Source organism: Hirundo rustica, chromosome 3 (assembly GCF_015227805.2).
Source record: "Hirundo rustica isolate bHirRus1 chromosome 3, bHirRus1.pri.v3, whole genome shotgun sequence".
Classification (NCBI taxonomy): domain Eukaryota; kingdom Metazoa; phylum Chordata; class Aves; order Passeriformes; family Hirundinidae; genus Hirundo; species Hirundo rustica.
The window spans coordinates 70,311,605-70,337,909 of NC_053452.1; the positions used below are offsets into that span (position 1 = coordinate 70,311,605).

The 26,305-nt window shown below is 39.9% G+C and overlaps 2 protein-coding genes across 6 annotated transcripts in view; both read left to right on the forward strand.

Moving 5' to 3' along the window:
• The window catches only part of AK9 (adenylate kinase 9), a 59,642-nt gene extending 44,596 nt beyond the window's left edge, over positions 1-15,046 (forward strand). Inside the window, exons 29-39 of one of the 2 annotated variants that reach the window (XM_058419624.1) lie at positions 763-981; positions 3,594-3,807; positions 4,612-4,813; positions 5,613-5,759; positions 6,996-7,216; positions 8,395-8,591; positions 9,105-9,274; positions 10,003-10,101; positions 10,183-10,285; positions 10,828-10,942; positions 14,412-15,046. In XM_058419624.1, coding sequence (XP_058275607.1) covers positions 763-981; positions 3,594-3,807; positions 4,612-4,813; positions 5,613-5,759; positions 6,996-7,216; positions 8,395-8,591; positions 9,105-9,274; positions 10,003-10,101; positions 10,183-10,285; positions 10,828-10,942; positions 14,412-14,614 — 1,890 coding nt within the window. In that variant the 3' untranslated portion in view covers positions 14,615-15,046. Of the gene's footprint in view, positions 1-762; positions 982-3,593; positions 3,808-4,611; positions 4,814-5,612; positions 5,760-6,995; positions 7,217-8,394; positions 8,592-9,104; positions 9,275-10,002; positions 10,102-10,182; positions 10,286-10,827; positions 10,943-14,411 lie in introns of those variants that run through there. The other variant, XM_058419623.1, reaches the window with a different exon arrangement.
• A 219-nt stretch (positions 15,047-15,265) lies between these two features.
• On the forward strand, positions 15,266-26,063 carry ZBTB24 (zinc finger and BTB domain containing 24). 4 transcript variants are annotated; one of them, XM_040057648.2, is made up of 7 exons: positions 15,266-15,327; positions 17,302-18,289; positions 18,693-18,860; positions 20,063-20,146; positions 20,854-20,937; positions 23,136-23,217; positions 24,096-26,063. In XM_040057648.2, exons 2-7 carry the CDS (start codon positions 17,329-17,331, stop codon positions 24,772-24,774), a joined length of 2,058 nt encoding a protein of 685 aa, XP_039913582.1. In that variant the 5' UTR covers positions 15,266-15,327; positions 17,302-17,328; the 3' UTR covers positions 24,775-26,063. The 4 variants fall into 4 exon arrangements, with proteins under 4 accessions (XP_039913582.1, XP_058275610.1, XP_058275608.1 ...); XM_058419625.1 differs by lacking the exon at positions 15,266-15,327 and adding an exon at positions 15,635-15,639; XM_058419627.1 differs by lacking the exons at positions 23,136-23,217; positions 24,096-26,063 and having other exon boundaries at positions 20,775-20,937.
• Positions 26,064-26,305: the final 242 nt, after the last annotated feature.

Here is a 26,305-nt window from a genome sequence, read left to right on the forward strand (position 1 = left end):
ATGAAGACTGTACTGAGAAGATATAGAATTTAAAGAGTATATAATTTATATGATTAATATAGTAGAGAAAAAAAGAAAGGAAGCTTTTGGGTAGACCTATCCAGTCTTGGTGTCATTTCGATTTTGATAGGTCAGTTGACACAGCAGCCAATCTAGCGAGTTGTGAATGTATGAACAGTATTTCAAAATAATTTTTGAGGCAAAATTCTTACTGGACAGCTCTATCTTTTAAATACAATTCCTAGTTGTTGGTGATGAAACCAAATGTAAAGAAAAATTCAAATCTAATCTTGATTAAGATGCGAGGTGTTTGGCACCATTCCCACACCTAGTGACATAATTTTCTTGAAATCAGTGCAATTGCCTATGGCGAGGTAACCTCATCTAACACCAGGTATCTGCATAGCTAATGCCACATCTAAGGCAGCAGGTAGATGGGCAACATTTGTTTATTATTTACTAAGTATCTCACTTCAGAAAAAAGCTAATCATTATTTAGAAGAAGCTCTATCCACTGACCAGAGAGAAGGTTTACAAAACCAGATAATAATACAATATTGTAGCAATGTGACAGCTAATACAGAAGTTTAAACTTCAGTGGGCAGGGCAGGATGATCAATTCCCATCAAACTTTGCTGATATACATTGACTGAGAACATGCTTAGGAAATCCTTGATAGTTCACAGAAAATCTTGCCATCAGTCTTCATTAAAATCTGATTGCATTTATGTTTCTAATATTTCATTATGTTTTCATAACCAGGAAGAATTTGAAAAGTTATTAATACCACCACTTGAGATCAATGGAGGACGGAAGCCTCACATCGTGTGCTACCAAATATACAGCAAGCTGAAATCTCTAGTGGAAAACCGCAGGAGCATTTTTGAGAAATGTTACCCAATAAGTTTGCCACTTGCACAAAAGATGCTAGTTTTCTCATATAAACGACTAAGTTCTTTTGGTCAGTGGGATCCAGTCAAGGTAATGCACTTAAATGGCTGTAGAGTATTTTCAAGAGTTGAAACTTTTGAAAATATATTTCACATTAACAAGATGTTATCAGACAGTAGCAACTAATACCAGAAATATTTAATGAAAACTACATTACTGAACCAAAAATACACCGCTGAATATACAAAAAATACAGCAAGCATTAATAATAAAAGATGTTGGTCTTTTCAGTGTTGCAGCCAAATTAAGGCTGAGAGGCATTCAGTAAAATTTGGTACACTATCTTTAATGATGTGATTAAAGGTGACATTGAATCAGAAAGAAATACCTAACTCTTAATGATACACAAAACACAGGACAACAGAGAAGGTCTTAAAACCTTCCAATAGTAGTGAGAAAAAACTGAAAGGATTTAGAATATGAATTTGTAAGAAGCCACACACACAACTGCCCACCAAACCTAGTAGTGGCAAAAAATGTTATATGTACTTAATTCATTAGCAATAATTCTTTCTTGTCAAATTTTAAAATTTTTGAAGAGCACCAAATCTATTTCCACGATATTTTACTAGAAATCTGGAAAGTTGAAGTCAGAAAGTACTCATCACTATCCCCAAGGTAGGAAATGAAATGTTCACAGGTAATTCTTTTTGTTTAATGCTAGAAATAAAAGCAGATTGGATTGTGAGTAAATAAAAATTAAAAAGGAAGATTCATTGAAGAAAAAGACCACAGAACAACATAAAGAAGGCATGAAGGCCCTGAAGGAAACATGCTTCAGCCTTCATTTTACTATGCCAATTAATTGAATCATTTTATTCTCTTTTGTATCTCTCTTTAACTTTAGGATCAGAATCTTCATTCTTTTTCATGGCTGCATCAATTGGCATATATTAATCTAGGTACATAGTAATAGAAGTAGATATGTCTACACTTACGTTATTTCCAACTACTGAACCACAGTTTATGTGTTTAATTGCAATTAGTCTCTACATCCTAGTCCTTGCACTTTGTTCTATCAGATTTCACATTTTTGTATTCCATTTCTCTACTTCATTCCTTTGTTCTATACAGTGTTTTTTACCAAGCAAAAAGTACAATTCCGTTAAAAGAAAGAAGTAATAAGAAGCTATTGGATAAAATAAGAGTGGTGTCCTGACAGTAAAAATGTACAAGCTGATAAAAATGAAAGGGTAACAGGATCATTTTCAGGGCATTTTAGAATAATAAAAGAAATTATAAAATTGATTACAGACTGGAAGTTTTGGGGTAGAAATGCAGATTGAGTATATGCCAGTTACTTTGAGATTAAATTGAGCGGGGAGGGAAAGTAGTTATGCAACTGATTAGATAAGCAGAGAATAAACATTATGAGCTGCGTGAGGAATGGAAGCAGTAGAGTAGACTCATGAAATCCCATAAATTGAGGGCAAGCACCCTGAAATTACTTGATGCAGGAATAGGAACCTGAGAAAATGAGAGGAGTCTGGCAGAACAGTGCCACACAGTAGAACAGACCCATCTCTACCTGTAATAACCAGACCAACCTTACTCAATCCTTCAAAGAATAGTAATAGATTTGTGAGGTATTTTTCTTGACAAGAAGCTGAGTTGGCTCTTCCCCATTATTTGATTAGTATGCATGTAAGTACTGGGGGTTTTTCCTTAATGCATTTCAGTTTGCTCAATACAAAGTCAGATTTTCTGGACTATTTTGCCAGGTTCTATGCTGGAGGAAAAAAATTCTTTAAAAATGGTAATTTTGTCTCCATTCCTTCTTTTGTTGAAGGAAGCTCAATGTTACACTTTACTTGAATGACACTTCTGAGTCTCTTTAGAATGGTAAGGTGAATGCCATCTGGTCTGGACAATTTTTTCTACATGTTTTTCTACATTTTGTTTTAAAGCATCTTTTATTGACACTTTAAGACAGCTCTTCCAAGAAGGGCTGCAACAGGGACATAACTAAGTTTTTCCATAGAGAAGAGTAGTGCAAGGAATTAATCTGGCATTACTTCAGTGACTATTTCTGCCAATTGCATCGCTTACATGTCAATGGTCCATCAGCACTGCAGCCCTTTTAGTGGGCTGTCTGATGTGTTTGAAAAGATTTCATCAGCAGTGCATTTATTTTTCCAAGAACTTTTTCAGCTTATCTTCTTGTGGTTTTTCACTTGACCATAATTTAAGTATTGATACCTTTCTACATCTTCTTAATTTGTATATGACTTCTGGAGAATACTGTGTTCTCAGTGTATTTTCTATTGGCAGACAGGCAGGGTGAGTTTAATTCACGGAGGAATAAAATTATTCTCTTTGTTCTTTGAAAATTCAAAAAACTGTTATGTTTATCTTCTCTGACTACACTATCCTGACAGACATAAAGTGTTATGGTACCACCTACTGGAAATAGCAAGTATTCCTTCTGTTTTCAATGTTCATTTCATCTTTTTAACAAGAAGTGTGGGTATAGAAGTTTCTCAGATTTGAGCAAAATCTGTGTGAATTTCAGAATGCTTTGATGGTTTGTCTCATATGGTTGGTACTCCTCTACCTTCCTATAAAAGCCACTTCTCTGGGATGGAGGAAGAAGAGGCTTTGCCAAATCTAATTAACTGATTCTCATTTTGTATGTCATACAGTTAAGCCAAGGAGATGTGATCAAGCCACAACAAAGGCAGGGAAGCACAGTCTTTCCAGTAATCCATCGACAATATATTTATTTCTTTTCAAGTAAAGAAAATAAAGAAACATTTATGACAAATCCCATCAAATATATTTGTCAGCCAAAACCTAAGCTATCTGCACCAGTAAAGATTGCATTTGTGGGACTTCCAAAATCTGGAAAGACTACAGGTATGAGCAGTTATCTATTAAAAAATCATTTTTTTAATGACTCAAGCTGTATCTGTCCTTACTGTTATTAAGAAACCATAAACCATTAATATTGTTGGTTTTCCTGCTTTTCTTGCTGGGCACAGATTCTTTTAGTTACATTCTCTAATTTGACAGTCTGATACTTATGCACTGTCCATCTGAATTTTATCCCAAGTCCTTAAGATGTGAGTGACCTGGACTTGCACTTAGAAAAACTGGACTTACAGTATTTATAGCCCTTGTATTATTTATTATTATTTTCTAATTGTTTCTTAATTTTTTCAGTCAATATAAGCTAATGTAAAATGGAGAAATAGTCCTAAGATCAAGGATAAGGGCCCCAAACTCCCCACTCCCCAGTCTCTTTCCAAATTTCTAGATTAAAAAAATCGCAGGATTTCCATCCTTCTCCCCTCCCCTTCCTCCTACATGACTGTCAGTCCACACATTTCTGCCTTTTACTGAAGGAGGAAGAAATTAATTTTAAACCATAGTTATTGATTAGAATAGGATGTTAGGAAGAAAAGAGACAGGTTCAAATTATCTCATATTTAGGATGAAATTTTGCTATATTTCCCATTTCCTGAATAAATGCTGTAACTGATGGGCTGTTGTTTAAGAGGAGCAGCAATGGAGGCATATTTTCTAATACACTCTAATAATATTGACTGTATCTGCTGAGGTTTGTGCTAAATTGAATAGTGTTAGCATGTCCTGTGCATATGCCAGATTGTGATGTTGCTTACCTTAAAAGTTGTGATTTGAAATCAAAATATTTTCCAGTTGCCCAGAGACTTGCGAGTGTTTATGGGTTCGCGCGCCTGTCCTTAGGAGATGCCATCCGGTTTGTGATAAACAACCAGCCAGAGAGCGAGTTGGCACTTAAGGTACAGTCACCCCTTCTCCAAGGACTCACCGTACCTGATGAATTGGCCATCCAGGCTCTAGAAGTGGCTCTGCTAAATCACGTGGATAATGCCACTGGGTAAGAGTTTTCTTGGGGTTTGGGGGGTTTCTCCAAGACATGCCAGTCCCTTCACAGGCATGGACTCCCATGTTATCACTGTAAAACAATTTCACTAAAACACATCAGTGGTTTCTGCATTAAGAAAATAATCGGTACAAAAGGAGATTTTTTAACAATTGTTCTGTAAAATGAGACTGAAGCATAATTTTTTACAATTTTCAAGTAACTTTATTCCAGTAAATCCAAGTAATATACTTTATGACAGTTTTTTCAGTCAATAAGCCAGTGCTTGAGATGAGAATTCTTTCAGCTTCTCTTTCATGTTAAATCCTGGAATATTGTTTCAGTATATTTTGTTCCTGTGTTGCCTAGTATGTGAAATCCATTTCTTCTTCAATATGATTTTAAAACCTTTTCAAATACTGTAGGATATCATTTTACTTATAATTTTAAAAACTGCTCCTCCCAATCTAGACTGAGACTTCTCATAATTAAAATGTAGTTTCTGAATGATTGATGTGTCAGAATTTTAAAGTAGACCATTCTTAAAAGTCACAGCCATCCACTTACCTTTTACCCTTTATGCATTTCCTTTTCTCATTACTATTTCTTCTTCTGCCTACTTGATTTTTTTTATTTGGTCTTAATTCTTAGGAGTGAAGAATGTGACTATCAAGTGAGAGCAGTGATAACTTCATGGCATGGGTGTAGACTTTTGTCTCCGTGGGAAATGTACTAGAAATATACATTGACTTAACTGGTTGATTGGAAACTCACTTCTTAGGAAAACTATTTTTCTGTTTCTGTTTGTGTGCAGAGTTGTAATAGATGGATATCCTCTAACAAGAAAACACGTAAATCTCTTGGAATCAACTAAGATAGTTCCAGTGAAAATCTTTGAATTCAATATGGATACAAAGGAAATGTTCAGGAGAGCACTGTTGGACAAGGAAAGCCCAAACCGGTAGTGATACTCCCTGATAGAATTTTTTTTTTCTATACAATATTGTGATATATCTATTTATGTGCCTCAGTGCTATACGCAGAAGTTGTATTTAACCTGGAGCATAACCCAGCCATCTCTGAACTCCACATATGAAAAACATGGGAACAAGTCCCACTCTTTTCTAATGCTTTGATTTCCACAGACCAGAAACAGGGATGTAATATGTTTGGGGAATGCTCTGGCCAGATCCCTCAGTTGCATGATTGGGATTACAAATGTGCAATGCTGTGTACCCACTGCTCAGTTTAACTGGTTTAATGAAACCATACATCAGAAATGTTACCACTTCTCTCTGCTGCTGAAATTTATTTTTCATCAATTATTATCATAAAAGATGTGGTATCTTTTAAAAACTTAAGTAGAGTTCTTTTAGAAATACAGAAATAATGCATATTTATTAAACTATAGAATTCAGGAGTTCTAAGCCTTTCAATACAGTTCATTCCCTTCTTTGTTTTTCTGGGAAGATAAATACTCTCTTTAAAGAGCTGTTGGTTGTTTTTGAGGAAGAACAGTAAGTAGTTTATAAGCAGACAGAGAATGAAAAAGAACAGAACATTCACCTTAAAATTAAATTGTGTAAGAATCTGTTTCTCATTAAAGGAAGTGTTTCTAAGAAGTTCCAGATATCTTGGAACATTATTCATGCCTCTTTCATTTTGTCCTTTTCTTTTTGTCTCTTTCTTTTTATCAAGTAATCAGTACAATGTTAAATTGTTTACTAAATTACTAAAGACAATTTGTATTGCAAAAAATTAAATCAATGATTGTGTTTTTTGAAAGTATTTACTTTAAACTTCATTTTAAATACCAAACTAATTATATTTCATAGGCTTAAGTATAAATCAAGTGTGCAATATCAGGGTACCATTTAAAGGTGTATTTGTCATGTGTGTCAGGTAATATGTGTTGATACATTCCAAATCCTTTGCAAAATAATTATTGAGTTGTATTTGGGACATAAATAGAAAAATTTTGTTCTTTGTTTGACTGTCCGATCATAAGAACACTGTTTTTCATATGTAACTGGTAGTATTCTTAATAAGAAATTTGTATTTCTCAAATGTATTCTACAGTGTCAAATACGTAAAATTTTGTAAAAAGCCTACAGTGAATTCTAGAATTTACACCTGAAATTCAATGAAATTATCTAATCTTCAGATTTAAATCACTGTTATTTTTCATTGTCTTTAGACCTTCCTATCCTGAACATGACAGCCCACAGATTCTAGCTATTAAAAATTCCTGCTATAAAGAGCACATTGATGATATTAGAACTTACTGTATGAAGGAATATCAGAACTGGTGTGTGATTGATGCCAATCACAACAAATGGAGGGTCTGGAACAGTGTTCTGCAAGAAGTTCAGATGGTTGTTAAACAAATGCAGATATACCTGGAAAAAAGAAAAGAAGGTAAAAGAAAAACAAAGTTTCCCAGAATATTTGTTTCTTTAAAAAGCGGCAGTGTACTATGTGCATGACAACTTCACCTTTCTTTGGATGAGGCTAATTCTTGGGCACATACATAGCCTTAAATTTTTCAATTTCATCTGCAGAGATCTCAAAGAGATCTTGAAAAGAGTGAAGACAAAGCCAGCTACAGGGCAGTCTGAGGCCATCCTCCAAAGAACAGGGTGACAGAAATCTGCTAAAGGAAGGAAGAAGGCAGGTCCATGGTAGATCTGACAACACTGGGTGGTAAATCACGAGGAGTCCCCAAATGTACAAGGGGAATTCTAGCTTGCAGCTTCACTTTAGAGTTAGTGAAGGAAGAGGGAGGGAGAGAAAGATGTTAATTTAAAATACAGACATAAGCTTGAATATGCCATCTGTGTTATTTTCTGTTTTGGGAAGAAGACCACTTTATTCTAAAATGGCACAGTTTCCACTCGACTTTTTGTGTGTCAGCACTGGTCAGAATTAAATATGTCTTTTAAACATGTCTGTACTATTGAACTAGAATTCCTCGGAAGGGCAAATATATTTCCTTATCTTATATCCACCTTTTGGGTTTAACTCTTACAGCTCTGTGGCCGCACCCATCTTAAAAATTGGAGTCATGATCAAAAACAATAAAATACACTTAACTTTTATACATCAAGCTTGAAAAAGCGTGATTTTTAAGTCATTTGGGTTTGAGATTACATTTTATTCAAGATTTTGAATATATTTCTTTCAGATAGACTGTAGCATTTGCAAGATATGGATGAATAAATGGGAGGCTTTTATCACACCTTGTACTCTTTTTCAGCAATATTAAGAAATAAAATAATAACTGAAATGTCACTTAGTAACACAAAGGAGTGAAACAATAAATAATACATAGGAAGAACAGACTTAATAAGCTGAGCATGCAGAGTATCCCACATCATTAATAATTATTGTATTTCTTTAATGCTACAAATTGTTATTAAAAGCAATTGGTAAAATGAGTTACAACTTCATTTTATTATCAAATTGCTGTTTTAGTTCTCATTATTTCATAGAATTTTCAAATTATGAATTACCTTCTTGACTGTAGCATTCCTGAGTAGCATTGTTTCTATGTCTCTCATAAATAAAACATCATCATTAATTGCTTTCATTAACAGGAAAAGCAGCCAGCATTGCTTATTTATGTGTCACTCCCAAGGAACTGCAGGATCGGCTGGGGGAGTGTGGACAGTACTGTCCTGTCAGCCTTGCAGAGAAAGGTGAACTGATTGACTGCTCTGTAACCCCCTCACTGGAGTTTGCTGCAGAATTTCAAGGGCGCTATTACAGAATGGCTTCACAGGAAGAACTGGAAGTGCGTGTCAAAAAGCAGGTCAAAAAGGAGGGGATTATAGGCAAAAGGAACGTTGTTGCTTAGATTCTTTGGTTCCATACAGAAGTAGGTAATATGCAACTAGAATTAGACCACTGTTGTTACCAGTCAAGCTTTTGCTCTGCATACTTCTGCTATCAAATGTCTAGAGGGACAAAATACAACACAGACACCATTAAACTAAAGCTCCTCTTACAAACTGTCACAGATCAAACATGCATTTGAGAATAGTAACTTTCTCCTTTATCTGTTGTGGGGAGACTGGGTTAGAAAGTGGCTTATGAGAGCAGTAGATAGTGATGGATGGTGGGTGGATAGTGACTACTTCAGCTGAGAGTAGGTTGGAAAAGAAATTACCCAAGAGCAACAGCAGTACCAACACACTGTTGCATTGTAGGAAAAATAGGTATCTAAATTGTGTGAGCCAGTCCTCTGGAGTTTGACTAACAGTCCTACAGTGCTTCTTCCATGACAAAAACATTTCTTTTTCTACAGAAATTTTTGAGCAGACCAGAGGTTTATGTATCATCACTGGCATCTCATCCTCTCCCACCCCCACATATGTTGCCAAAGAAACTGACTGCAGCAGAAGTGATGGCCTTATTCCCTGTAAAGGCTGAAATGCAGGGATACTGTCCAGTCACTTACCTAGATGGAAAACAGAGGTATGTCACTAGAGTTTTCATAATCTCAATTGCAGACTATGTGTCCTATATTAATGCATTAATGAGGAAATATTTTCAAAGTACTTTTTAATGCTGTTCAGGGTTTGGACAGAAAAAGTGATTACAATTCTCTATATTGTGCCCGTGGCTTTGGAAATCAAGATAAAATCACCTTTTAATACTTACATGGCTACAGGTTCTACAAGAATCTGTGTTGGCTTGGTGTCTTTCATGATGAAGATGGACAGATATAATAGTTTGAATTCTCTCTATCATAAGCCTTAAAAGGTTCAAAGAAATCTCATAAATCCCAGGTAAATGCTAAACTAGCTACTAGGATTTTTGTAAGAGATCATAAAGCTCCACCATAAAGTCACAGAGATTTCCTCAGCATGCAAGAATTTCTCATCAGAGAACCATAATAGGCAATTCTATGTTATCCCTTTTAATCTCCTGAACAACTATGATTGGCATTTTAAATGGAGGAGCTATAAAGAAGCACTATAAAAGTTCCTTAATAAGCAGATTTTGAGGCAGAGAGTATCAGATTTTGAACCTCGTAACTGTCAGTCATGTAGTGGAAACTTGGATGATCCAATTGCTGGGTTTTTTTGTAGTTGCGACACTTGCTGAATTACCAGAAGGCTACCAGTAGCTCATGAATTTACACCACACAATTTATGTTTTATGTTTCCTGTGAATGAGTAATTCTTGCTCCACCTCTTCAGATATGAAGCTTTGGTGCCTGGCAACATCGAGTATGCAGCAAAATACCAAGACAAGGTATATATTTTTGAAAGTGAAGAAAAACTTCAGAAGTTTATGAGGTGAATACGCTAACTGCATTTTAATCTTCAATCATGTCGCTGTTTATACATCTTAAAAATGCTTACTTTTAATCTGGTTAGGTTACCAGAGAAGTACTGGAATCTGAAGCTTCCCCACAAACTCCCTCCAAAAAAAGAGCCAATGCTACTAACTACACTTCCTGTGGCTGGATACCTTGAACAGGCCAGTTTTTGTTTTTCTATTTTAAAACATGATTTTTGATATATAGCGTATCCCACTTGGTTTTTTAGAATTTTAATGCATTTGAGTCTTATATTTATTAATGAGATTATATTAAATAGAAAAATTTTTATTTACAATTAAGAGCAATTTTTTAAAGCTTTAAATTAATAGATGTTTGTGGCTTTAATAGAAAAAAATACAAGACTGTCAGAGGGGGATAATAAGCTGCAGCATTATATGATAGATTTTCTGACTTAGTTGTTTATCATATCTTGTAAGAGTACATTTTGATGTGACTTTTAACACCAGCATAGACACAAGCTTACCTGGAAAAATTTAAGAGTAGTTTGTTACACTTTGACACATGAATGAATAAAAAAATGATTGATGGTAACAGCCCTCCCTATTTTATGCTGATTTGTTATCTTCTACTATTCACCAACTTAGGGTATCCTTCTGTATTGTTAGATCTGAGTTACAGCAGGCTAAGGCATTGTTCAAGATTTCTGTAACGGTCTTTTAAACCTGTTTTCTTTCTTTAGGGAGTAGCAACTTCTCTAATAAAAGCTCTGCATGAAGTCGGCAGCCTTAAGCCAAAGTTCCCATTCCTAAGTGTGAAAGAAACTGCTCTGCTTTTTGTCTCCTTCCATCTAAAAGGTAGTGTATAAAATAGTATGCTATAAAAATAACTAATTGTTTAAATTACACAAGTCCTCTGATACAATATAGATAGCCAATTAGTGTTCATATTTGCTATTTTTTAGAATTTCTTTTGGGTTTTTTTCAGACTGAGATATCGGTTGCAGGAAATAATCTTTAGTAGTTTGCAATCAGCTTAACTATTGCCAGCTTTCTTGATTTCAATGTCCTTGTTTGCATCTCTGCTATAGCTTTGAGCTGGTTTCCAGCACTGCTGGAGACTTCTGGAGTAGGACTGACATTTCTTTCAACCCACCACTTTTGTCTTTTATAAGCCAACCTGTTCAATGGGTGAACTTCACCTGGCCTTTTGTATTTTACATTTTTATTTATTCTTTTAGATAATACCAATCTTAATTATTTTTTCAAAGCTCTTTACATCTTGTTTCCTCATGTAGTTTTCTGAGCCCTCTAGAATTTTCTTGAAATATCACAGATTTTTTTCTAGCATAGCTTTGTTAAGGAAGACCACTGAACAAGGGCAGGCATAAATGTACATCTCCTAAGCCACCAAACTGCTTTTATACTGTAGTTTGCTTCATTCACAAAGGTTGTTCTCATTCTATTTGTTAGCATGGCTTTGCTAACATAAGGATGCTCATGCTAGGAATGTTTTGTTCATATATTGCAACATTAAATCATTAGTAGTAGTGGATGATGAACCAGAAAGGTTATGCAACTGCAGAAATCTCTTCTCTGCATGCAGTGCCAAACAGCTTGACCACAGCAATTCAGGAAAACAAGTTAACTTCTTCTATCACTGGGTAGGACTGCTTCCAGCTTTGAGATACAGCAGTCCTGTACACTGACAAATCACTTGAACTTGAGGAAGAACTTCCTTCATGTACTAGTGACCAAACACTGGAACAGATTGCCCAGAGAAGTTGTGGAGCCTGGAAATATTCAAGAACCATCTGAACACAGTCCTGTGCCATGTGCTCTGGGATGACCCTGCTTGAGCAGGGAGGTTGGCCCAGATGACCCACTGTGGTCCCTTCCAGCCTGACCCATCCTGTGATTCTGTGATCTGTTGCAAATACAGCATTATTTATTATTGTCCATCTCTTCAGAGTAGTCACGCCATTCTTGATCAAAAAATTTGATCAAAATGCTTCAAGCTGTGGTCCCCTGGAAATTTATTTCATCCTATTTGTATGTGAAGTCAAACCTTCTCATCTTCAATTAACATCATTCTCTAATCTCACATTTAAATAGGGGACAAGAAGCAGGGATTTAGTTGCTCCTTCAGCTTCTCTCACAACACTGAATTGCTTTCAGTACCTGAGAAGGTACAGGTGATCAACCATAAATGCAGAGGGATTTACTCCTGGAAAGAGAGTAGAAACCATCTATCACTTAAGCGATGGAGCATCCTTCAAGCTAGACTCCTGTAAGGGATGTATTTGGAGCTAGGCTTGAAAAGTCTCTCAGAAACTGTTAAATGTAGCTGTCTGAAATTTAAAGCTAGTGGGCTGAAGTGTCTTAGAGCACAGTTCATGTTGTCCAGTTTTTATTAACAAGATATAAAATACTGTCCATAAGAAAAAAAAAATGGTTGTGATTTGGCTCACTCCTTCCCCTTTGCCTCAGGGTAACAGTTAAAATAATAAACTGTACTCTGAGGACTGGCACTTAATACTAATGTATGCCAAAATAGGGCTTAGAGCAGAGAGAAACCTTCCTTCCTCCTCCAAACTACTAGTCAGCTCTTTACAGAATCATGGAATCACAGAAGATGCTGTGTTGGAAAGGACCCACAACAACCATTGAGTCCAATTCCTGGTACTGCTCAGGACAATCCCCAAGAATCACCATGTCCTGGAAAGCATTGTCCAAACGCTTAATGAACTCTGTCAGGCCTGGTGCTGTGACCACTTCCCGGGGGAGCCTGTGCCAGTACCCAACCACTGTGGACACTCAACCTTCCTGATATCCAACCTAACCTTCCCTTGACATAACTTCAGGCTATTCCCTCAGGCCCTGTCACTGGTCTCCACAGAGAAGAAACCAGTGTCTACCCCCCCTATTACCCTCATGAGGATATTGTAGACTGCAATGAGGTCTCCCCTCAGTCTCCTCCAGGCTGAACAGACCAAGTGGCCTCAGCTGCTCCTCATACAGCTTCCCCTCAAGATGCTTTACCATCTCTGTTGCCCTCATTTGAACACTTTCTAATAGTTTAATTCCTTTCTTATATTGTGGTGCCCAAAACTGCACACAGACTCAAGGTGAGGCCGCCCCAGCGCAGGGCAGAGTGGGACAATCCCCTCCCTTGCCCGGCTGGCAACGCTGTGTTTGATGCACCCCAGGACAGGTTGGCCCTCCTGGCTGCCAGGGCACTGCTGGCTCTTGTTCCATTTGCCATCAACCAGGACTCCCAGGTCCCTTTCCAGCCTCATATTCCCCAGTCTGTCCATACATCCAGGGTTGCCCCATTCCAGGTGCAGAATCCGGCACTTTCCCACATTGAATTTCATGTGGTTGGTGATTGCCCAGTCCTCTAATTTGTCAGGGTCCCTCTGCTGGGTCTCCCTGACCTCAAGGGAGTCAACAGCTCCTCCCAGTTTTGTATCTGTGACCTTGCTCAGTATCCCTTTCAGTCCTGCTTCCAAGTAATTTATGAAGGTATTGAAGAACACAGGGGTGAGGATGGAGCCCTGTGGAAAGCCCATCAGTGACAGGTCACCAGTCCAATGTCACCCCATTCCCTGTAACTCTTTGTGCCTGAGTGGTGAGCCAGTTGCTCACCCATGGCATGATGTGTTTATCCAGCTGTGTGCCTGACATTTTGTCCAGAAGGATACTGTGAGAGAGTGTTGAAAGCTTTACTGAAATTAAAGAAGATCATATCAACTGGTATTCCTTGGTTAACTAGGTGGATTATTACCTTGTCATACAAGGAAATCAGGTTTGACAAGCAGGACTGTGACCAATATGGCTTCATGAGAGAAGAGCCCTGCTTATCAAACCTGATTTCCTTGTATGACAAGGTAGTCCACTGTATGGGCAAAGCATTTAGGTCATAGAACACGTGCCAAAGACACAGTACCCCAGCGCCAGCCATGCCAGATCTGGGCTATCCCCAGGATGTGCCACTTCAGGTTATGTGCCACACTACCCAAATTTGTGACTGCCCGGGGTTTCACAGTATCTCATGGTCTGAGAAATGGAAAGTTGACAGCAACTGGGCATGCTTGTTGTGTCTTCTTTTGCAAAAGCCTCATCCTTCTGACTGTCATGACCCTTTGGAGTCAGGAACTTTCTGAAATACCAGACTTGATCTTTTTGGCTTGGCACCAACAGTCAAGGTGTTTATCTGTACCATTGTTAACGCTAACCAGAGGTGTGTTTGTTTCCTTTGAAAACTTCTGTAATGTAATCCCACAAAGTTATAGGGGACACTAACATGCTGCTTAAATTCTTGCAGCACACAACCCCCGGAGCTCGGAGCCAGTGCGGCAGATGTACAGGAAGAAGCTGTTGGAGTTTGTGGAGCACTGCCAACTCATCCCCTACCTGGGGACTGCCATGACGGGCCCATATAAAGAGCCAAGAGAACGGCCCCTTGGCCTTGATGACAGGCTGCAGACTTTTCTTTCCCTGAAAGGCACTCGTCCCACTTTTGTGTGAAACCTGTATTTCCCCTGATAAACACATGGAGTGTTACCATCAGGCACCAGCATGGCTGCAACATGGCCCGCAAACATCACACGTTCTCGGGCCAGTTTTTTAACTATGAAATCTTAGAAATAAAATCTTTTGTCTGAAGCTGAGAGACATAAAGCTACTAGAGAGTGTCCAAAGGAAGGCTGTGACAATAGTGAAGGGCCTTGAGGGGAAGCTGTGTGAGGAGCAGCTGAGGCCACTTGGTCTGTTCAGCCTGGAGGAGACTAAGGGGAGACCTCATTGCAGTCTACAGCTTCCTCATGAGGGGAAGAGGAGGGGCAGGCACTGATCTCTTCTCTATGGTGACCAGTGACAGGACCCGAGAGAATGGCCTGAAGTTGTGCCAGGGGAGGGTTAGTTTATAGATATTAGGAAAAGGTTTCTCACCTAGAGGGTGGTTGGGCACTAGAACAGACTCCCCAGGAAAGTGGTCGCGGCACCAAGCCTGACAGAGTTCAAGAAGCATTTGGCAACGCAGTCTGGTGCATGGTGTGATTTTGGGGGCTGTCCTGGGCAGGGCCGGGAGCTGGAACCGGATGATGCAGGCGGCCCTTTCCCACGCCGGCCGTTCCGCGCTTCCGCGCCTCCAAGCCCCGCCCGTGTTGCGCCCATTGCGGCAGCGCAGGCGCGGTGCCAGCCCCGGCCCGGAAGTGCGGCGCAGGCGGCGGCGGCGAGCGGTGAGTGCCGGGGCAGGGCGGGCGGCAACCGGGCCGGGCGCTCCGGGCCCGCTCCCTGCCCGTGCCCCGCGGGGGGCGAGCGGCCTTCCCTTGAGGGGCGGCCCGAAGGGCTCTCACGGTGCGCGGGGGGCGGCGACCCGCACGGTGCCCTTGGCCGTGCCCGTGTCGAGGCCCGGCCCCGTGCCGTGCACTGCCACCCGGGGTCACCTCCCGGGGCTCCTGAGCTTTTCCACGGCTGGACCGGAGTGTGTATACGAACACGCTGCCGGCAGCGTGGGGCCTTCTGCTGGGGTACAGCCTCACTCTATGATGGTGAGGGTTTTTTAGGGAAGGCGGGTGTTTGGATATTGCAGTTAGAATACTAATGCTGTCACCTCCTGGTTAAACACCGAAGTCCTTCTTGGGATCAGAACTCACGAAACACCCGCTGCCTTGTCTGGGACACGTGTGGATGTTAGGGGATGCCTGCAGGCAGAGTTGGCAGCAGCGGTCCAGGAATTCTTGTAATGCACGATAAGGCAGATTGGGTCACATCTGCAGCTGTGCTTTAAGGTGCTCCAGCAACCAGCATCAGGCTCACACGCTCCAGAAATTAAAGCTTCCAGAGAAAACAATTCGACGCCTCCACCATAAACTATTTGGTAGATGATTAGGGCTAAAGAATCCATTTTTACCATCTCTGTGGCATTTAGGTATCATCTGTAGATAGTGTCTGCTGTTTCATGGAGGACTTATTCTGATGATTAAAACTGTTGAGCAACTAAATACAGATAGGCAAATTTATAGGGGTTTAATATGACACTGGTATAAATTAGGATATAACAGGTAGCTGATCTGTTTTATCTTTGCTTTAGCTGAGCTTTGTAAATAGGACATTTTGGGCATATCTCTTCCATAATATTTGATGGATTCTTCTGAAATTGCTGGATTTTTTTGTGTTACTAATTTTGCAAATTTGCTATCAAAGAAGCTTAGCAAGTCAGACTGTTAATAGATATTTTAATGAACCCTATATTAGATCGAACTCTTCAAAACACTGCTGTTTCTCTGTTTGTATTGCCTACCTTCTTAGGCTGAAGCTTAGTAAAGTTAAAAGTGTTAAAATGTTAAAAAAGTGAAAATGTTTAAAAAAAAAGCATTAGAGAAATTTTCAGAAGGATAAATGGGGGTACAAGAAGTCAAGAAATTCTGCCACAATGATACCAGTGAAATTTTATCATTTATTACAGGATTTCCTAGCCTAGTCCCTGAGGAAAACTGCACTGATCAAACTGCAGTTGACCTTTTTGTTTCCAGTGTGGTGGGTTGGTGCTGGCTGGACATCAGTGCCCATCAGAGCTGCTCCATCACTCCCCTCCTCAGGTGGACAGGGGACAGAGAATATAATTGAAGCTCATGGGTTGAGATAAGGACAGAGATCATTCACCAGTTTCCAGCACAGGCAAAATAGACTTGACTTGCGGAAATTACTTTATTGTCAATGAGACCACTGTCGAATAATGAGAAATAAACCCAAATCTTTAAACGTCTCACCCTGCCTCTCCCTTCTTTCCAGGCTCAGCTTTAGTTACAGTTTTCTTTACGTCCTCCCTCCAGCAGTGCAGGGGGATGGAGAATGGGGCCTGCAGTCAGTTCATCACACATTGTCTTTGATTCTCCTTTGACTCCTCACACTCTTCACCTGCTCCAGTGTGGGGTCTCTCCTACAGGAGACAGTCCTTCTTCCACGAACTACTTTAGCCTGAGTACTTCCCATGGGCTGCAGTTCTTCACAAAATGCTCCTTTTCATAGGATTTAAAAATACATTTTGAAAAAATTCCATGTCAGCAATCGTGTTGATTTTTCAAAAGTTCAGAGGATTCAGAATTGCTTCAGAAACTCTTGAACTTTGTTACTGGTATAGCAAATGATACTTGGGTCTTATAATGCCGACTGTTAAATAATTCTTTGCTAAAACTATTCTGTTTTTCTAGGCACCCCATTTAATATTCATAATTAAAATGGCAAAAACAACTGGTCCTTCTGAGCAACTGATCCTCCACTCCAAAGCTCACAAAGATACCATTCTAGCTAATTTTGAGGAACAAAGAAGAAAGGATTTTCTCTGTGACATTACTCTGATAGTGGAGAATGTGCAATTCAGAGCCCATAAAGCTTTGCTGGCTGCTAGCAGTGAATACTTCTCAATGATGTTTGTAAATGAGGGTGAAATAGGGCAGTCAATTTACATGTTGGAGGGAATGGTTGCAGACATCTTTGAAGTTCTGCTAGAATTTATCTACACTGGTTACCTCTGTGCCAATGAGAAGAGCACAGAACAAATTCTGGCTACTGCGCAGCTGCTGAAAGTGACTGACTTGGTATGGGCCTGTACAGACTACCTGGAAAGTCGCAGCCCAGGCAGTGCATTGCCAGCTCCAGCTGAAAGTGGAGCCTTTTTTGTTGGAAGCGACAGGAAAAATTATGACCCACCAAAGCGAAAACGGGGGCGACCAAGGAAAATCAAGGTTGTCCAAGAAGAAGAATCAGGAGCAAATTCTGCCGAAGATGGGCAGTTGAGAGAGAACAACTCCATGCAAAATGAGCAAAATTATATGAAAAAAGACACTGAAGTAGAAGAAACAGTTGCCAGTGAACAGGCTTCAGTGATGAAAGATGGAGAAGAAACTGAACCTGCTTGTGGCTCAGAGGCTACTGTTGATCTGTCAGCTGAGAAAGATGAAAACTACGATCCCAAATCTGAAGGAATCCAGAACACTCAGAGCCGTTACAGCAAACGCAGAATAAGGAGATCAATCAAACTAAAAGATTATAAACTTCTTGGAGATGAGGATGAGAAAGGACTGGCAAAGAGAACTGATGGAAAAAGAAAACGTGTGGGTTCTGAAGCTTGCTGTAAAGACTGTGGCAAAGTATTTAGATGTAATCACTTCTTGGCTATTCACCAGCGAAGCCATACAGGTAAGCCTTTAGAGAATGCTGCTTTTGGGTTAGGTTTAGTGATGTTGCAAAATGTGACTGTTGAAGTGTTGGTTGTTGACTACAGCGGGAATTTCCAAAATAGCATGCTGATCCAAATTAGGGTGTGTTCTGTGCTTGCTGTTTTATTCTTGTCAGCAGATCTCAGAACCTTTATGTCTCACCGGGATTTCAGTGTAATTAATAACTTCATTGTTTAAGCACAGAATAATATGGCAGTAGCTAAAGAATTATTTTATTCCTGTGTGAAGCTTGTCTCTTTACCACTAATCAAGACTTAATTTTTTTCAGTAGCTACAACACTGCAGTGCATCTCGCTATCAGCTTAGAATATCTACTGAGAAATGATCCGTCTATGCCTAAAAATGTTATCTTTTGCTTTCAGGGGAGCGCCCTTTTAAATGCAGTGAGTGTGGCAAAGGCTTCTCCCAGAAGCATTCTCTTCAAATCCATGAGCGGATGCACACTGGGGAACGGCCGTACACGTGCACCATCTGCAGTAAGGCTCTGACAACAAAGCATTCTCTTCTGGAGCACATGAGGCTACATTCAGGTAAATACTTCAAGGCAACTGCAGCTGTCTGCTGCAAGAATTTGCCTTTCTGGAAAAAAGGTACTTCTGCTCCGTCTTGTGTGTGCTGGTGTCACATTCCACTGAGGGAAGCTGCGAGGAGTTCTTTAAAAAATGGATGGTCAGGAATGAAATAATGTCAGATGAGACAAACATTGTATCTGAGAACTGTTTATTGGTAACAAAAAAAAAGAAAAAAGGAAAAGGAATTATCCTACTAAAGAGAGCTAGAAAAGACAGAACAAGGAGAAGAATAATGGAATAGGGGGAGAGAAAAAGAGAGCTTTACCAGCGATTGTCAGGGAGTGCGTGGATGTCGACGAGGTGGGGGGTGTGCACACTGCCTGCCTGTGCACGGCTCCTGCGGTGATGGGCGGCTGGACATGAGGTGAGGGGGGATTGGCCAGGAGGTCCAGAGCCCTGAGCCAGAACCCTGGACACTGCCATGGTGACTATTGCAGCAGTGGGCAGGCTCAGAGGTGGGCGGTCTTGGACAGGGGGGCTCAGGCAGGGACGCTGGGACAAAGCAGGCAGGGAGTTGGTCAGGGACACTGGGAGGCAGGACAGATGTGAGGGTGAGCAAGAGCCAGCGAGGGCAGGAGAGCCAAAAGGCAGGCTGGGGCCAGGGCAGAAAGCATAAGATTCAAAAAGTCCCAACTCAAAAGCAAGTTTCACAAAGCCCCTCGAATCACTAAGCCTCAAAAGCAAAAGCGCACTCTCAAAAAAGCCTCAAGCCAAAAGCCCAACTCAAAAAGCAAGTTCGAACACCCAGGGGCTTGTTACTTTTCATGCCCCTGGCTCCTCCCAAAGTCTGCCTGCTGACAGGAGAGCATTGGCCCAGTCCAATGTCCCACTGCAGTCCATTGGTAGAGAACTTTTGCCATCTGACTGGAGAGTGTCTCTGGGGGAGAGTGTCTTCGGTGTTCCCCTGCTGACTGCCTGTCCCTTGTGAGGCATGAACTGATTGCCAGGAAAAGTCTCCCCTGAGACAAGGCTTTTCTCCATCTTCTAGCTGTCTTCTGGATGTGGCATGTATGCAACCCCTCCCCCACATGCCTCTGACAACCATTGTTGAGGCCACTCATAACTGAATTGGCTCCTCACAGCCGGCTTGTGTATTTTATTTATTTCCTTACACTTGCTTTGGACATGGCTTACATTTTAATAAGTGATTTTCTCCACAGGACAGAAGGCTTTTACCTGCGATCAGTGTGGGAAATACTTCAGCCAAAATAGACAGCTCAAGAGCCACTATCGACTACACACAGGTATAACAAGTTTGGGTCGAGGGCCTGGCTTACAGTCCATGCTGATTTATCTTCCTAAAGATTGACTTAGGCTGAAGGTTCTTTCTCAGTGATGTATTTAGTCTCTGCTACCTTGATGTGTCCTATCTTGGTGTAACAGTGGGTAGGGTGAAAAAGACATAATGGTGTATAGTAAATAGAATGTGTAGAAAAACATTTAATTGAGAAGAGCTCTTAAAATTATTAAAAATTAGTTACACTGTATTTGGCATACCACTTGATTATTTTAGCCTTGCTGTCCATGCTATGTAGAAGCTGGGAATTGTATAAATAACTGTGTCTGCTGCCTGGTGTGCAAATTGTATTGTAGCTGCCCTCTGCTTTGGACTAGTAAGGGCATACAAGCTTTAGGAAGTGTCCTTCTCACTTCTGGAACAGAATGGAGATACACACAGAGAAAGTGGTGAAGAAAATCAGAATTTACAAAGCTTTAAGAGAAGGTGATTTTGGGCAGGAGCAGGTGTCAGTCCCCTCTTTTCCTCTGGTAATACTAAATTGAGAAATAGGAGTGTGACAGTTAAGATAGGGAGGAGGCAGTGAATCACCTTTTGTTTTATCTCTATATTATATCAAAGTGGTTATTTTACAGGACAGTGCTTTAACAAAGATCACTGAAGAGATACAGGGGATCACTTATGCACTGACCCTTTTTTTGTTATTGCGACAAGGCCGTTCACTGCCGGAATGTAACCTGTGTCATCGAAAATTCATGGATACAGCTCAGCTAAAGAAACATCTAAGAACACATACAGGTAACATTGTACCTTGGGTTTTGTGGGGTGTGTGGTTTGGCTTTTGAAGTTACATGGACAAAACAATGTTAGGCAAATTACGCTTGTCTCCGTGGAATGAACTTCTCTGCTTGCACGTACTGCCTCTGTTGCTAATGAAGAGATCTGACATCAAGAATGCAGGAGCACAAAAAAGCTTGTGTTAGAGCAGCACAGAAGCAGTGCCTATTGCAGGAAGAGGCCTTTTTTTCCCCAGTTTTATAAAACCTGTTGCAGAAAAAGCCAGTTAGCTTTCCTGTGATAGAATTGTGGACTGAGAATTCTGTTTCTTGGGAGAGTTTTATCCAGCATGTATTGGGCTTGCAGTGTGCTGACAAGTAACAGAAAGTGTGTGTCCTAAAGGAGTTGGACACCTCTATGAGGGATGAGTGCTTATGAAGAGTGCTGTGACCAGAAAAATAATTACTTCCATTTAGCTTTTTACTGTGCTGTAATAAAGCAGATGTTGAGAGGAGATGGGCTGGGAGAGATGATTTAATGCAAGTGCGTCAGAGGGCGTTTTAAGAGATTTAGAGGGCAAGTCAGTAAATGAATCACTGGATAACACAGATAAAAATGTTGATCTATCCTCTCATAATAACAAGGCATAAACTTCATATAATACTTTCCTTTGAAGAGTAAGTTCATAAGGTGACATAAACAGTGGCAATTCTTTCCTTACAAAATTGAACTATTCTTACTATGTTGCTTGCAGTTGTAATACATAACTCTGCCTTAGGCATACTTTTATCTTGTTCATTTCCTCCTCTTTTCTAAGTGAAAATAACACAGCTTTAAATTTTCTGGGATATGCTGAAGACAAAACTTGTGCTTCTGGGAGTTTTTGGTTATCCAGAATAATGTTAGCGTGTGATATTTACATAATTTTGTACTGAGGAGAACACAGTATTATACACACAAGAGTTTTGTGTCTGAAGCTGATACAGCCCTCTAAATGTAGTGGGAAATGAGTTTGGGGTGGGAAATGAGAAGAGGAAGATTACTAGCAAGGTAAGTTGCAAAAATATGTGCATGAAGCTGAGTTTTAGCAGAAACTGGCTTGCAATATACTTTGCTTTGAGAAAAGACAGGTAAGATACCAGTATTAATTATGTAGAAATAATAATTGATGTGTCCCATCTCAAAAGCAGAGTAGAATTCCAAGGCATTAGGGGGACAGGAGTTAACATAGATACAACTGTTCTCCTTTAGCAGCGGTTTGATAACACTGAGTCATAATAATACAGCCTACCTGGGAAGTTACTCCTGTTTTCAGTAGCAAGCTGGGACTGGATGACAAGAGGTCCCTTCTGACAAATGTTTCTTGTTCTCTCATCCTTTATCCATGCCCTCCAAAGCCATATGAAAGCTGGTAAGCATTGCAGTTCTATGCTAAATGGGAAGCTTCCTTGGAAACTGGCTGCTGCCCAATCCCTGGGTTTGGTGTGCTTTGATGGTGTGAATTACCACAGTGGTGATCTGGATTCTTGTGTCTGGTGTCTTAAAGAACCTCAGTGCTACAAGGATTTGTTATGGTGTGAATTAGGTTTTGCTTTGGATGGGTAGTATCCGTTTCTTGTGAACCTTCTTATAGTTTAATTTGGCCTCTCTGCTTCTACTTAATTAGACATCAGAATTCCAAATGCACTAAAAAAACCCCCCAACAAATAAATAAAAAAAAACCCAACAAATAAATAAAAAATCCCCCAACAAACTCACATTTTCTTTAACTCACAATAATTTAATTTTTTTCTAACTGGTGTTCCCGGAATATCACAGGCCTAGTGTGATAAAGCCTTATAGAAAGCCAGGAAAGTTGTTAAGATAATGAATTCATTCTCCAGCTTTGGAAGTTTAGGCTTACTTATCTGTATGGTGCTGCATGTGAATGTGGCATTAATGCCAGGGTTCAGGGACAGCCTTTTTCAAAGTGTTTCTGTTCCATATGGAACACCCACATCTGTGCCATAGGTACAGCTTTTTGTTGCTTTGGGGGCTTGGATTACCTAATTTTTCATCTTCAAAGGGAGAAATTCTAGAGTTGTGCGTTGAAAAATGTTATACCCTCATTTTGACTAGTGAGTTCATTCAATTTTGCTGAACTATGGCAGAAGCATGAGGAGCCAACAGTGCACGCTTGATGAAAATTGCTATTTAAAAAGGGGATTTCTTTTTGATAGGTGAGAAGCCCTTCACTTGTGAGATCTGTGGCAAATCATTTACAGCTAAAAGTTCACTTCAGACTCACATGAGAATTCACAGGTAAAGTATGTCTTATTTTCATTACATTTTTTTACAAATGTAACTTCTAATTTTATAACTTGTATGTAGTGCTTGTTTAATTTGAGAATGGTCAGGACTTGTTTGCATTTTGAATGATTGTTAAAAACTTAACATTTTTGCTTAATGTATGTAAGGAAAATATTGGTAGCGGAATCTACTGAAGTCCTAAATACTCATGTGCCAAGATATTGAAAGGGTCTTCTTTGGTGTTTCATGTCTGTTCACCGACAATATATTTACTCCTATATTATTTTTGTGAGAATTGTACTGTAAGTTTTGTTTGACAGCAGAAGAGTAGCCATGGTGTATCAAGCTTATTGGAGCGTTGTCCTGTTTCCCTGTGAGCTATCCTGTCTTTAGTAGCAGTAGTTTTTTACCCCTGTCAGCGCAATGCATTGCATAAAGATATGTTAGATTTTAAATCACTGGAGAACTGTTGTCTAAGAAAACATTTCCAGTAAAATTTATTGTCCTTTTGACACAGGCAGCAAGGTAGCATTTGGACACTTCTTTTTGTTTTTAAGCTCACGCTGTTAGTGAATGTTCTTAAAATGGTCGGCACTTAGAATTGTGCAAAGTTGTTGCATTCGTATCGAGGTCCAGCAGCATGGAGCTTGTACCTCTGGTTTTATTAGAGGAAGGCAGTTATCTCTGTAGTTCTGGAGTATATACTAATTTTACAGTTTGTGAAGTCAAGTAGAAATAATCAGGAGGTCAAGTAGAGGATGTTTTTAATGACACTACCCTTTAAGTACTTAAACTTTAGAAAAACAATGTAATCATTTAAGTATTTTATTTCAGAAAGGAGCATTGTCAAAGGGAATATTTTCATGAGATCAAATGCTTTCCTTTTGCAGAGGAGAAAAGCCATATTCTTGTGATATATGTGGAAAATCCTTCTCTGATTCCAGTGCTAAGAGAAGACACTGTATCTTACACACAGGCAAAAAGCCTTTTGCCTGCCCAGAATGTAGTTTGCAGTTTGCTCGCCTGGACAACCTGAAGTCCCATTTGAAAATTCACATCAAGGAGAAGCAGTTTCAGGAAGCCAGCACTACCCTGAACACCAACGCTCATCCGGAAGAAGTGAGAAACGTTCTCCAGCTGCAGCAGTACCAGCTTGCCACCTCGGGAGGGCAGGAAATTCAGCTGCTGGTTACGGATGCAGTACACAACATCAACTTCGTGCCCAGCCACAATCAAGGCATCAGTATTGTGACTGCAGAAAATGCCCCCAGCATGACGACAGAGCAGGCTGCAAACCTCGCGCTCCTTGCGCAGCCACCGCAGCAGCTACAAAACTTCTTGTTTTCAGCTCAGCAGGAGCAAGCAGAACAAATCCAAAGTATCAGTGTGATTGCAAACCAAATAGAGGCTGCCCAGGCTGAACAAATGCATGTCATCACTCTTTCCAAGGAAGCGCTAGAACATCTCCATGCTCATCAAAGACAGAATGAACAAATCCACTTAGTGGGATCTTCGCATCTAGCTCAGCACGTGCACTTGGCTCAGGAATCAAGTCAGCAGTCTCACTAGCCATGATACAGTTCCTTCCCAGCAAGTCAGTGAGGAACAGAATCTGAATCCCGTCAGCAGCCTCTGTCAGTAAATGAGTCATCTCATGAGCATCCTATCCAAGGACAGGCTTTGTGAAATGCTTGTTTGTCAGCAGAGGGCTAGGCCAGAGAATGCTTCTCATCCAGGCAGGGATTACATGTGTCACACTTTTTTTTTTTTGCGATGTAAGCTATCCAAAGAAGCATTTCTTGGTGATTTTGGATGGGTGACTCAGATTCCTTAACCATAGTTATTTTAGACTATTTTGTTTTTCTGGGTTGGTATTTCTTTGCCACTTAGTCCATACCTCACAAGCAATTAGTGTGCCTCATACACATCTCTGCCTCCTGAGGAGATACTTAGTCCTTATTTGTATTTCCATATTTCGTATTTCCATAACTCTCCAGAAGAATTCACCTTGCTGGTAGGAGAACAATGTTTAGGACATCTGCTGATCACAAAGTACCACTTCTCTGACAAACTTAACATTATATCTGAGCTACTGTCAAGCTTAAGACAACCAGTACTTTTTGCAAAGCTAACACCGTGTGTCTTATGTTTAATGAGCTATTTCTCAGCAGGTTAATGTATAATTCTCTATGTAATCATTCCCTGAAGTGCATTATGAATAACTGACTACCAAATTCCTTTGGTTTGGGTTGAAACTGTTACAGCCTTTAACTGGCCCTGAATCTTCCCTCCTGTTTACTGTGTGCTGTACACATTTTGCTCCTCAGAAACGTTTAAGCCATTGCACTTGAATAGTGGCAATGAGATGTGATGATTACACTGGAGAACTGAAACCCGCGAAATTCTGCTCTGTTAGTTCTACCACTCACTCCCTGTGTGACAGTGGGTAAGGTAGTTGACCTCTGTGCCTTATTTCATCATCTAGTAAGTGGGGATAGTGTTCACACACTCTGCCAAGCACTTTGAAGAGCTCTTGATGTTGAAGGCACTGCCTATTGAAGTGCAAAACTCTCTTCCTGACAGGACTCTGTCTAAGCGTAGGAGCCAGTGTTATTTTTTGTACTTTTGAGAGAAGGACATAATCTTACTTTAATATATGTTAGGACTGGTAATTGTTTATGTGAAGATTCAAACAATGAAGAGCATCACTTCAGAGCATAACAACTTACCTAAATGGGGTGCATCACTGAAAGTTGTACAAGAATTTTTGTTGACTGAATTAGATGTGTACAGATTGTTTTCAATGACTGACTGCTAACAAAAAAGATTTGACATTGTAATAAAATGCCTTGCCAAAACACATGCTTTCTGTTCTCAGGTTTGACTACTGGTAACACCTTTACACGGTTGGGCTGGCATGTTAAAATCTAGATAAAGGCCACTGCTACTTAAAAGAACATGCTCAATTGTCACTTCAGCTTTAAAATGTCATACTTAGGACCTTTTACATTGATGTTTTGTGTTAAAACAAACAAAAAATTATAAAAAAATATGGCGAATTTAAAAGCAAAACTACCTACATTTTTTATAAAATCCCTTG